General features: G+C 49.6%; 2 protein-coding genes across 13 annotated transcripts; one reads left to right on the top strand and one right to left on the bottom strand.

Annotated features, from left to right (window-relative positions):
- Positions 1-488: 488 nt before the first annotated feature.
- On the top strand, positions 489-7,810 carry LOC118169369 (homeobox protein vent1-like). Of its 12 annotated transcripts, none has more exons than XM_035330645.1 (7): positions 489-2,066; positions 2,169-2,367; positions 4,374-4,509; positions 5,120-5,237; positions 6,123-6,485; positions 6,623-6,864; positions 7,255-7,810. In XM_035330645.1, exons 3-7 carry the CDS (start codon positions 4,486-4,488, stop codon positions 7,630-7,632), a joined length of 1,125 nt encoding a protein of 374 aa, XP_035186536.1. In that variant the 5' UTR covers positions 489-2,066; positions 2,169-2,367; positions 4,374-4,485; the 3' UTR covers positions 7,633-7,810. The 12 variants fall into 12 exon arrangements, 11 of the variants coding, with proteins under 11 accessions (XP_035186536.1, XP_035186538.1, XP_035186544.1 ...); XM_035330646.1 differs by lacking the exon at positions 489-2,066 and adding an exon at positions 2,616-2,671 and having other exon boundaries at positions 2,136-2,367; XM_035330649.1 differs by lacking the exon at positions 489-2,066 and adding an exon at positions 2,616-2,671 and having other exon boundaries at positions 2,155-2,367; positions 5,068-5,237.
- A 2,279-nt stretch (positions 7,811-10,089) lies between these two features.
- LOC118169371 (homeobox protein VENTX-like) lies at positions 10,090-11,876 on the bottom strand. The gene is made up of 3 exons (XM_035330656.1): positions 11,412-11,876; positions 11,035-11,228; positions 10,090-10,907 (listed from the first exon to the last, which is right to left on the bottom strand). Exons 1-3 carry the CDS (start codon positions 11,812-11,814, stop codon positions 10,536-10,538), a joined length of 969 nt encoding a protein of 322 aa, XP_035186547.1. The 5' UTR covers positions 11,815-11,876; the 3' UTR covers positions 10,090-10,535.
- Positions 11,877-12,430: the final 554 nt, after the last annotated feature.

Below are 12,430 nucleotides of genomic sequence, written 5' to 3'. Positions count from 1 at the left end.
TTCCGGGACACTTGTAATCGGGCATCATATAATGAATGGTCTGAATGTTCGGTCAGTCATCCTTAAACACACCAATTTTCTTTTTCTATACAGGGGCCACTCAGTCATTTGAGTACACTTGCCTGGTAAAAAGTAACATTATGTGCTTCTGACGGCTGTTGCCTTTGACTTTTCTGAATAGCTCCCACATTTGGAAGACTCCTTAATTATTATGTAATCCATGCTGCAATTGTCTACTCTTTTGAGATTACTATTTGCTTACAATTGCACTATTAATGTGGCTCTAATGCAAGACTTTCAGAAAACTAAAAAGTTCAGAAGCTAATAAGTTTCAAGTACTATAAATCCCTCTTTTTTTCAGGAAGATGTTGGAGTTAAGGATTAAGGAAATCATTGCTAAACAGTTATACTAATTTAATAAATAAATAAATAAATCTGAAATTCTCTGTCTGTCATGTCATTAGGCAATACGGATGTCTCCAAAAAGCTGTGCACTGATGAATAATTTCTCTGCTCTAAAACAGTGACATTTTCAAGAGAGCAAAACAATAAATACACAAATTACCTGGAAAATAAATAGTCCTAAGACTTTTAAAGTGGACAGTGGTATAGGGGTTAAGAGGGGTGCTCCTACAATATTGTACAGCACAGGAGGACCCCACCCCTCCCTCCAGATGTCCACCCCATTTAAAGCAATCGTAACAGCTCTGCGAGGCCGGGGGGGGTGGGGTGGCACAACGAGCCGAGGGCCCGGCCGGGCCCCAACCGAAATGGGGGAAGGAGACGGGGAGGGGTAAAACCGCAGCTGGGCCTGGGGGAAGCGAACGGGAGATGAAAGGTCTCGGGGCAGGCAACGGAGAGCTCCGGGCAGCCGGGCCGGGCCGGGATGGGATGGGATCACAGACCCAGCTCTGCACCTGCCCGCAGCCGAGCACGGCTCTTGGGGTCACTTTCCCCTCCGTACAAAGGCGAGCTCCTTGCTAGGGGCTCGAGCTGGTCAATGGAACTAGCTTGGGTGTACGAGCTGCTCAGCCACTGGCAAGGGAGACGCCGGACTCTGTTTGAAAAGGTGCTAATGATCACTTAACGTAATGACTCCTTCGCCATATGTACACTTAGCAAGCACGCGAAATGTCTTGCCACTGTTCTGGCAGCCCCAGCTTACAAATATTGACCAGTTCCCCGACAGCTGCTCGAGTGAACGCAAGAGGTGATGCTCGCTTGTGTCCCTAAAGTTAGCAGATTCCTCCATGATAATACCTCTAATATCCGCAAAAATCGGCTTTCTCTAGGAGTTACCAACTACATTCCAGTGGTCTAGAAAACTATGTTACGAAATCATTTCACTTTGGCTAAAGCAGCACGATTCTACTAGAACGTGATTTCAAGGTTTTCCTTTGATCTGGGAGAAAAATAAATGAAAAGAAGGCATCCTTTCATGTTTTATTCGGGCATGTCTGAATTTCCCAACCGCTGTGTTTCACCCCCGGCAGCAAGGGCAGGACCAGCGCAGGGCCCCCGCACAGGATGCGCCCCCCCGGGGGCTGGCATCGGTCCCCAGGCAGTGGTCCTGCACATAACCTGGGCTTCTCCTTCATCATTTCTAACACCCCCCTTCTTGTCTTTAATCGCATCACAGCCACCATAACAGGAGGAATGCTCCCCGGCAGGACAAAGCGCTGTCTGCAAGACAAACGGACCAGCCGAGCCGATTAGCTGGGGAGGAGCAGCTTAATGCTTGTGCGCTGAAAGCCGCCAGCTCTCGAGGAAGGGGCTGTAAAACCTGGAAACTGGGCTCCCTGGGGAGGAAAAAGGGGCGGGAGGGGAAAATGGCCGGAGCACCGACTTCAAAGCCACCCTCCCCTGCAGCGTGTGCGCACAGGGGGCGAGCCGTGATTGAATTAGCACTGCGGTAATGGCAGGGAGCTGTCTGCAGCCCGTGCTCGTTAACGCCTGCCCACTTTGTGGGGGGAGCACCCAACAGGGGACTGGGAACAGGGCCGGGGGGATCCCCCTGCAGCTCCCAGACACGGTGGAGCCACTCCAGGCACCTGTTTGCAAACCAGGTGAAGTTATTCGGCGTTGGGTGCTAATCAGGAGAGATCTCGCACTGCCAGGCCATTACATCTAATTGCGGCCCATTATCTCTTTCTTTGATACGCAATTAGATGTCAATTAACTTGATAAATCCCACTGAAACGGATGGGGAAGAGAGAAAGAGAAGGATCGTTTCGGTCTGAGTTTATCACTTGTGCAGACTTTATTTATTTCCCTTGATAGCTGTCCCTTAAATTCCTAACCTCGACTTAATGTTATCTTGTAATGGTATTTATTGGGAACCAACGCTGGTAGAGCTTTGGTATTCAGGTAAGTGAAGCGCTTTAATTCTTATTTCAGCGCTTACTTACTATTCCTGGGCAATTCTGAACAACTGCGGAGGTGTCACAAGTCCTCAGGCAATGCGACGATGGTGTGTATGGGAATTCAAGCACTACTCTGATTTCATCTAACTTGCATTTACCTTATCTAGGCGCTTTGTCCATTAGTTGCGCAAAGAACTGAATGAGATTTCATTGATAAGTCGCTCTTATTGCAAAGAATGTTTGCTCCCTCAGTGGCTGAATAAGAATATCTGGGCGTGCAGCGTGTGAGCCAGGCACAGCACGGCCGGGTGAGTCAGTAGCGTTTGCTATTTTGCTATTTATTGGGTGTCAACCCGCATTGTTCCCGTGGGCAAAGGAGCGACTGGGTGATGGCCCTGTTAGTGTTCACGGGTACTTCAAACAGAACGCATCCATTCCGAAACAATCGATCTCGCTGATGCCTAATTGACTATCTAATAGCACCTATCAGGACATCAAAGGACGCGCTGAATAACCTAGTTAGCATTTCCAAAGGGGAGCAGTGAAGGCTACAAACAGCGATCAATTGCCTCACCGGGCAGGGCAGAGCCCCCCGCACCGCCAGGGTTGTCCTGTGGCCCCAGCTGGAGCACACTACCTGGTCTTCCCGTGCTTCCAGCCGTGTCACCCTCCTTCCTTCCAGCAAGCCGCATTACTTGTCCCTAAAGGGCGAACACGCTGCCCCTGGCTCTCCTAGAAAATTGCTGCCTGTTTATGCAGCTAAATGCTAGAAGGAAAGCTTGGAATCTGAAAACTTGCCTGATTATGCTACACAATATTTTGTTTGAGAGGGATTGCTTTCAGATTTTCCAGTTTCTGGCCATTTTTTTCTTATGCTATTACACAAAATCAGGTGGGACAGTATGTTGATGGACTTAGTACACCAACACTATTCTTGGAGAATACAAATAAATACCTCTGCTTCTAATAAGGTGTAAGCTTCTAGTAATTGGTGCGGGAAAACTGTCCATGATATATTTTTGATCATGGATGTAACTTCAGCGTATCAAGTAACACAAAAGGATTGGGTGAAAGAAAATGTCGCCTATAAGCACCATATTTCAGGGAGGGGGTGGTGGTGGTGGTGTTAACTGGCTGCAGAGGCTCTACCCTCCCAGGACCATCAAAGTTTTTGAGTTTCTCAAGTCGCCACCTCTTCTGATGGGAGCTGCAACACCTCCACCACTTCCCCATCTGTTCAGAGGTTTGTGCTCCACAGATGTATCTGTGGGAGAATGGAGGGGTATCCTGAAGATTTAAACATCTCATTTAATAGGAAATTCAGTTTAAAAACAAAAGCTGCAGTTCTCGCTGACTTTCAGCAAACAGTGGGACAAGTCAGCTACTTCTCTGCATTCACAGTCAAATGACAAGGGAAACAGCAGCAGCCACAGTTTCTGTAAGACCCATAATGTATAAATGCAAATGCAAGCACTGGTCTCTGGGTTAAATAGCTCTCTCATTAAATAGCTCTCATTTGTGGTTTAGTTTTGGCATCAGGGATGAAGTGTCCCTCCCTAGATAATATGTCCTTGGTCATTACTCTGTGCGCTAGTGGGGGTGATGTTGGACACAGGAGTCCCAGGACTGCCTCATCCTGCTGGTGGGGGGGGGAGGGGGGAGCTTGAGGGGAGCATGCTGCTGGCTGGGCAGGGGTGTGCTCAGCTCAGGAGCTATTGCATCCCTGTGGCTTCCAGGTACTGCTTCCAGACTTGGCTTGCATGAGGCAGTTAAGCTCTGCAGCTACACACAATGTGTTACTAGCAACAACGTTTAGTGTATGGATATGTATGTAATGGAGCCTGAGCTTCTTCTCTGCTGTAGTTTGTCCATGTGTGGGCCTATTCAGAAATGGCTGCTCTGTAAAAGGGCTGAGGTAATGAGGTCAGTGGTTCATTTTTTTGTAAAAAGAAACACACACATGGACTTGTTCAGGAATAGTTTCTAAACCTGGAAATGATCAAAATTAAGGTACAGATGCTGAACTCTTTTGGGGAGCTTTGGACCTGTGAAGCAGAGACTCACCTGTCTAACTGATGTGTCTAGGAGGTGCTGTGGGGTTTAAACACCCCCTGGAATAGCAATGTTGGATCAGTGGCACTTGCAGGTATGTGTTTCTGTGCCAGGGATGGAGCCTGGTCTCCAACTCAGTGTTCAACTGCTTGGGCATTTGCACTGGCTTAGGCAAGTCAGCCAAAATGAGTCTTTGTGCCAGAGGCAACTCAACATTCATGGGTGACTGACCTCAAAAAAAAAAAAAAAAAAAAAAAAAAAAAAAAAAAAAAGGCGATCTTGCTGCCAGGGCTGTGCTGCAATAAGTAGAACCTCTCCCAGCCCTGCCCTTAGGGGCTGATGTTGTAAGGGAAGCACAGGGCAATCCAGCTCCTGGGCCCTGTGGGCTTGGTAAGGTGCCTGCATTGCTCCAGTGCCTGGGCTTTATTGCTCCCCTGGGGCCAGAGCCAAGTGAGGTGGCAGGGGCTGGAGGAGTCGATAATGTGCTGCTCATTCTGATGGCCATCCACTTACGGGAATGCCTGAAAGGATGAAAAGGGGAAACACAAACATGATTTTCTCCTCTGTTCTCTCATTGTAAAATGGGGAGTTCTGGGGGGAGCTGGTTTGGTTAGGGTGTGTGATTTATTTCCAGACTTATTTTTATAGATAGAGAACTGACATCTGCCCTTATGTCTGGGAACTGAGTGTTGCTCTGGTTGTAGAAAGACCCAGGATCCTGCCCCATTCCACCCCTGGTGCCCACTGCTTTCAGCTGCACATCCCAGTGGGAACCCCGAAGACCTCAGAGGAAACTGAGGTCCTGTCAGTGCTTTTGCCCAGGTACACAGGTGGTGACCACTTCCCCTGGTCTGTAGGAGCCTGGTCTTATCCCAGTATCTCTGCTGCCAGTCGGGTCATGGTCAGTGCAGTCTTTTTGAGTGGTGTGGGTGAAAACTGGACATGGGACAGGACTGGCTGAGCTGTGGGGACACCGCTTTCCCCAGCTGGGCCTTTTGTTTCACTGAGGGGAAAGCTTGGATGGGGACAGGGGGGCTTTGCGGTGTCCTCTCTGTTTTACAAAGGCATTACCCTCCTTGACTAGTGACGTGTGGATTGGGGACAGCTCGAGGCTGATGAGGTGCGAGCTTCACTGCTCACTGGGTGCTTTGATCGAGAAAGCCCGTGGGAGATCTGGGACATTTTCTGGCTAGACGGGTGGCGCCAAGTTCAAGCTGAGAGGGCCCGCGGCCCTACTGATCCTACAGCCCAGGTGAGGGTTCAGCCCCGGGGATAGGGACTTCTGGTCAGCGGCCCCCCACGGCCATTCCCAGGGAGCCCGGCCTCCACGGTTCCCCCAGGGTGACTTTCCTGACGGAGGGGCTGCTGGCCCGTGCGTGGGGAGTTGCGGTAGTTCCCGGCTCACTGGCTCTGGGCTGACCCCGGGCCCCGATGGTGCGGGACGGGCCATCGTGTGGCTGGCTTTGGATATCTCTGCGCCATGCAGGATGCTGCGGCTGGAAAGGTGAATGGGTAAAATTCGCTGTTACCGACACCTTCGGTATCTTTAGACGCCCCTTCGCGGGGCTGGGCCTGCCCGTGCCCAGCCCTCTGGGGGAGAGGGGCAGGTTTGCATTTCAAGGGGGTCTCCCCGGCCCCCCCAGACACGCTGGAGCCAGGGGTTTGCAGACATTTGCCAGACGTGTGAACTTTCCTCCTCGCTGGCAGGCAGCTGTTATCTCTGCTCGATTTCCACTTTGATGTGGGTTCACACTTGCAAACGAGCCCGCCCGGGACCGGAGCGCCCATATAAGAGCGGGCCGAGCCCGGTGGCCCCCCAGCCCCTCTCCGCCATGAGCCAGACCGAGCTTCCCTTGGCAGAGACCAAGCCCCAAGGGGTCAGACCTCACATTTGCTGCGCGCCCCCTCCCCGCGCCCCCACCTCGTTGGGCAGCAGCCCCCTCCTGGCCAGAGCCGAGCCCCGACGGGGGGGACGGCGGCCGAGCCAGCCCGCGCCCAGCGAGCCCTGCGCGGCCGAGCGGGGCGCAGCTAGCCCCCGGGAGCCCAGCGATCCCTGCCCGTCGGAGCCAGGTGGGTGGGTGGGGGGGAGCACGGGTGGGACGTGGGGACAGGACCTCAGCTCCTGTCATTGTGACGGCTCGGCAAAGCGGGTGACGGCGGTGGGGGGACAGAGGCCTCACCGCCGCCTCTCCTTTCCTTCCCGGCAGCCCCCGACGGCGGCTGGCTGAGCGCCGACGAGTCCTCGGGCTACGAGAGCGAGAGCGCGGGTACGGAGCGCAGCGGTGGGGCCGCGGTACCGGGCGCGACCCGCGGACGGCAGCGGCGGGCGAGGACGGCTTTCACCGCGGAGCAGGTCTGCCGACTGGAGAAGACCTTCCAGCGCCACAAGTACCTGGGGGCCTCGGAGCGGAGGAAGCTGGCGGCTGCCCTGCAGCTCTCGGAGATCCAGGTGAGTGCCGGGTCCTCCCCACCCCGTCGGGGAGCGCTCGCAGCAGAGCGACCTAGGGGGTCTTCAGGTGGGCGCGGCTGAGTGGGGCTTCTCGTCAAGGTAAACAGCCCGGCCTCAGTGCACAGCCATCGGGCTGTTATGTACTTTCCTAAAGCCTCAGACTGATTCACCTGAAACTGCTCGACACGGTCGTGTTCGTGTCCCCCCACACGCCCTCTCCCCCCAGTGCTGTGCCCTCAGTTAACAAGGACATCAGTTCAACCCTGACAGTTAACGTAAAGCAAACATTGCAAAGGCCCACGAGCTATGGTTGTTCATAGTTTGTCTTTTTTTAAGCAAGGTTACCGATCTCTCTCTTCCACCCCGCACCTCTTCCCTTCTGTTACTTAGATCAAGACCTGGTTTCAGAACCGGAGGATGAAACTGAAAAGGCAAATCCAGGACCACCAGCACAGCCTTGTGTCTCCTACTCCACTCTACAACTACCCACCCGGAGCCCCACCAGCCCTCCTTCACGACGAGGGCTTTCCATTGTCTTTCCACTATCCCTTTGCTCCACAGCACCAGAGACTCCTGCCTTTTACCCCAGTGCCTGCTGTGCAGTTCAGCTTCTCCTTTCCCAGATACGATGCTTTGCAAAGCACCTACCGCTTTATGGCAAATGAGCTGTCATACTACCATCAGCACTGGCTTCCTTCTCATCCTTCTTTCCATCCAGTTATTCAGAATAAAATGGACAAGAAATGCCATCTTGTATATGCATTATAGTGAAAACAAAATGGGGCAAGCAAAGGGAAAAATTGATGTATGCTGTAACGTATTATGTTCTGCTCAGAATTTCTTGTCTAATTTGGAATCATATTTTTATTATTTTCTAAGTTAAATGTGAAGAGTAATAATTTTATATTTGTACTGAATTGTATTAAAATTTATTGGATGTGGTGCCACTCAGTCATTTTTGTTTTGATATCCCACCTATGCAAAAGACCTATTTTTTAAATGCAGTTAGTCTACAACCTTCCTTTGATTTCTGGATGTGTTGAAGGGTTAGGCACTGTTGAAATGTGTAATTATGCTACAGCCATGATGATGCACTGGCAGTTTCTGTGCCTAGCACTCTTTTTTTGTGCCTGCAGCTCGTGAAAGGAGGGAGAACAACCAAGGCAGAAACTTCTCACAGTGTAGGAAAAACTTAAGTTTAGTCTGAAATGGGAATGTTAAGAAACTGGTTTTCATCGCACATCCCCAGTTCTCACTTATATAATACCTGATAAGTGTTACATGTGCAAACTGTTTAAAGGTTGCATTTGTGCACTGCTCTTTTGTGTAGTGGGGAAGAATTCAGATATTTTAATGCATATTACCTGACTTTCCTAAACTGATGCTGAGAGGTAAATTCTGTATGTTGTTGTGTATTTGGGAGCCTGGACGTTGCCAGTCTTATTGTACTGTGCTTTTGGTTAAGTGCACCCTCTGAGGCACACCTCAGGAGGAAGATGTAGGTGAGTTTCTCTTCTGAATATTAGTTTATTGCTTTGCACTTGCAGTCCATTTTCCACGTGAGAACTTCAATTGTCTTAATCACAAATGGTAATTAAGCCTATGTGTCTTTAAGCAGTGATTAAATAATTCAAATGTTCACTGCAGAGTTTTAAAGTGTTAGAATTACCAAAACCAGTATCTTGTAAAAGATTTAAGAGCATAATTAGTTTTCTGTTAACAGCCATATTATCTCAATGAGATTTTAATCTGCAAATTTGGCCTTCGATTCACTACTAAATGTTCATTGTAATTGTATATTGATTTTTTTTTTAATTTACTTTTTACTTCAAAAAAAGTAAACCAATCCTTTTAGGAAAAGCAGCATTTAAAGGAAACAACTTTGGTTTTTACTGTAACAATTCTGGAACTTTTTTTTTTCCTCCCATGAGGAAAAAGGGGGTAGGTCTCAGGATCACAGTTCTCACTTCTCCCCTCAAAAGGGTTAGTTAGCACTCAATCTTTAGACTTTAATCACGTTTCTTTAATGCATTAAACATTGTTCTAAATGCATTAACTAGGTTGATTGCTGCATTGTGGTCTAAATTTTCCCTTTTCACCTTCTAATCTAGTGAGCCTTGAGAGTTTTGATTTAATAGCCTAGGGGTTTCTCACCTGTGAAAGGATGACTTAGAAGGAGAAAAGTTTTCTCAAATTAAACTGCTCTAAATCTTAAGGTTAGACCTGCAGATTTAACTCCAACAGGAACCAGGTTGGAGGCAAACTTCTTGGTCATGGGGGAAGAGGTGTCTGGAATTACAGGGTGACAATGCAGGATTTGTCAGGCTGTTTTCTCTGGTGTGTACAGTCTTCATGCAAAGAGACTGAGAAATGAACACTTTGTCCCTTCAGCAACTTGTATCTCAGAGCAGAGTTTTGGTGTGGCAGGGAGGGAGAAGGAGATGTGTGGGTGTGTTGGGAGGGGGAAATCCTTTAAGTGTCCCTTGCTACCCCCTTACCTCATGGTTAAGGTATGGGTGCTTCTTGACAGCAGGTACAGAGATAACACGGCCATGGAATGCTTGGGGATTAGTTTCTACATCAGAGGATATAAGCAGAACAGGAGCTGCAAAACAGGGGTGGGGGGTGTGTGTTTCAAGGTATTGCACAAGGTCTTTGTAGGCCATGTTTGTCAACTTTGCACAATCTCTACCTGAAGCTTGCCTTTTTTTTTTTTTTTTTTTTTTTTTTCCTCTCCTAATAAGTGCAAAGTAAGGTAAGGATGGTTGGGGCAGGGAAGGAAATGTAATTGCACCTGCTACAGTTTACACTCTAGCTTTATGTCAACGGAAGGTCTGTTACTCATTATTCTCTATATGCTTGTTTTTGTTTTTTTTTTTTTCATTCTCTATAAAACTTGCTGTAGGATTTTTAGGAACAGTCCTGACAGCAAGCCTAACAGAAAGCTGTAGCTTAAAATTAGTGAGGCTGCCACATTACAGCTGAAGCTGTAGAAGTAACAACTGAAACAGTTTTCTTTGAGCATTCACAGAGACCTGAATTTGTGTACAAGCATTTTTTGTCAAATTGAAGTTACAATTGTTTGACGCTGATTTATATTAAAAAAAAAATAATTGCCAATTATTACCTTTAAATATCCTTTAAATGCATAAATGGAATATTCACAGCTACATAAAGGGGAGATCATTTTACAGAAGGTGCAAAATATACAAACAAAAGACAGTATTGGACAGCCTGTTCAGCTTTGTTCATAGGGCCAACACCTTCTGTACCATTTTCATTCATTTGCTGCAGTTTATAAGTCTTTCCTTAAAAACCTCACAGTTCATTAGAATAGTCACATTCTCAAATTATTATTACATTATTTAGTTACTGTGTAAACTTCAGTGTAACCAATGCTTCCAATTTTTCCTTGGAGAGCCCCAGCTGATTACAGGTTGTGTTCTGAAAACAAACTTGGATAGGAAAAGTTTCAATACAGTAGAGGAAAGATTGTAGGAGTAAGGAAAGTTCCAATTCCTTCACTTCCACTCAGTATTATTCCTCTAACATAGATCGTTTTCTCCTTGTAACATTAGAAAAAAATCTAAGTCATACATATATTTAGTATAACTAAATAAGTATTCTTTAGATATTTGGCAGTTGTTAATGCAGATAGACTTTGACTTTTTTTAAAAGGAAGGAAGATATGGCTGGAACCTCAGTCTTTTATGGTCGTTGGTTAAAGTCATTGCTGGCATTGTGGTAGAATAAGAAGAGAGTCCTGAGCTGGGAGGTAAAAATAAGGCTGGGCTTGGCAGAACTGGCTGAGCAGACGGAGCCGGAACCGTGGGTACCAGCAGGGCAGGGCTCGGCACCGCCGGGTGGAGGGAGACACCACGGGCAGCAGAGACACTGGAGTCTATCCCGTGAGAAGGGCTGGGTGTGACAACATCTGGGTAACAGCGATAGGGCAGAAACAAACCAGAGACCAGAGCTTCCACCCTGGCATCTTGCGTCTCGCGTTTAAACTTCATCCGGCGATTCTGAAACCAGGTTTTTATCTGAGGATAAGAAAGAGTCAAGAACAAACTCGGTCGTCTCGTTTCCGTTGGGTGATGCGCTCTGCAGTCATCCCCAGCGGCAGCTTAACGGGACGCCCGGTCCCGGTCCCCGCGGTGCGGAGCTCACCTGGCTCTGGGAGAGGTTGAGCAGGGCGGCCAGGCGCCGCTTCTCGCTGGCGCCGATGTAGCGCTGCTCGCGGAAACTCCGCTCCAGCTCCTGCAGCTGCGCCGCCGAGAACTTGGTGCGGGGCCGCCCGGGCACGGCAGCGCCTCCTCCTCCTCCTCCCTCCGCTTCAGGACCGCTCCGCTCCGGACCTCCGGAGGCTGCGGGACGGGAGCGGATCGTCAGGGGGCGGGAGCGCAGGCAGCGGCTGCACGTGCAGCTGCGTTTCCCCGACTGCCTCGCGCGCGGCGGCCGTTAGCCCCAACGGTCGTTACCTCAGCGGCCGTCACCCCCAACGGCCGTCACCCTGGCAGTCCCCGCCCGTCGGGGCGGCCGGCACTCACCGAGGTCCGTTGGGCGGCTGTCCTGGGCGTCGCGGAGGTGTCGGTGAGCAGTCCGAGCCCCGCCACAGCTGCTCTGTGCCAGCCACTCCACCGAGAAGCGGCCCTTGTCCATGGGCATCTCTGCCACCGCCCGCTCGCACCCCGTGGGGGCGGGGGGTTCGACTCTGGGGGGCAAATATTTAAAGCACCTTCCGCTGCGCGGTTTGAAAAGGCCGCGAAGCATCAAATGAAGCCGAGAACAAAGGAGCCCCCGGAGAGGCGCTTTAATCTCCCCTTTCAGGTGATTGTTACATCCGCCTAATCTCGCAGTGTGGCCGTTAGCGGAGCTCAAGGCTGCCTGACCTGGCGCCAAGTTCAGCGCTGAGTCACCCGCCGGCCACGTAGCCGCGGGTAATCGCATCACGGCCTGCGCTCTTTATTCTGCCCCGGCCGGCCTCTCCTCTCTCGGCCAGCCGTGATTTTCCATCTTTATCTCCACGGTATGAAGGGCAAGGATGCAGAAGGGGCTGGTAACAAAAGAGGACATAGAGAGGCCTCTTTTGGGAGAGCAAACCCCAGGTTTGGAGTCCAGGAGTGTTTGGTCCAGGGTCTGAAAGAATCCAATTGCATTTCTAGTGACTCGAGGAAGGAATAAGTATTCATCGAGTTTAGGAATAAGTGAAAATTACAGACAACCACCGGTACTAACACCTTCCACTTAGTCTATAAACACCATACTGTCCTTTGTGAGGTCAGTGTGTGTAGATGTTGTTTGAACTAAGAGTATTTCACTGCTGTCCATGTGTCACGATTAGGGCGTTCTTCTGCCTCTGAAGTGTGCGTTACAACTGCTGGTGACATCCCTTGATGTAGTATCGCGTTCTTAAAGAACTTTCCGTGGAGAGAAACTAGATTACAGGGGCATTAGCACGGCAATTTGTTAGGTCGTTAGAAAGCAGGGTAGGAAGTTCTGAATTACCTAATAGGCAGTAGTGCGAGTTGATTCTTATGAATTCATTTAAGACTGGGCAACGAAG

The sequence above is a fragment of the Oxyura jamaicensis genome, chromosome 6 (assembly GCF_011077185.1).
Source record: "Oxyura jamaicensis isolate SHBP4307 breed ruddy duck chromosome 6, BPBGC_Ojam_1.0, whole genome shotgun sequence".
Lineage (NCBI taxonomy): Eukaryota > Metazoa > Chordata > Aves > Anseriformes > Anatidae > Oxyura > Oxyura jamaicensis.
The sequence above is the reverse complement of the archived record's forward strand: the minus strand, read 5'-3'. Positions and strand labels throughout refer to the sequence as shown.

Bases quoted from the DNA above. Each gene is read 5' to 3' on its own strand.
- LOC118169369 (XM_035330647.1), top strand. From the start codon at position 4,486: ATGTTGGATCAGTGGCACTTGCAG. The intron at 4,510-5,119 runs GTATGTGTTTCT...CTCTGGTTGTAG, and splicing joins TGGATCAGTGGCACTTGCAG to AAAGACCCAGGATCCTGCCC. The intron at 6,486-6,622 runs GTGGGTGGGTGG...CCTTCCCGGCAG, and splicing joins TCCCTGCCCGTCGGAGCCAG to CCCCCGACGGCGGCTGGCTG.
- LOC118169371 (XM_035330656.1), bottom strand. From the start codon at position 11,814: ATGCGATTACCCGCGGCTACGTGGCCGGCGGGTGACTCAGCGCTGAAC. The intron at 11,229-11,411 runs AGTGCCGGCCGC...GTCCCGCAGCCT, and splicing joins CCGCCCAACGGACCTCGGTG to CCGGAGGTCCGGAGCGGAGC. The intron at 10,908-11,034 runs GTGAGCTCCGCA...TCTTATCCTCAG, and splicing joins TCAACCTCTCCCAGAGCCAG to ATAAAAACCTGGTTTCAGAA.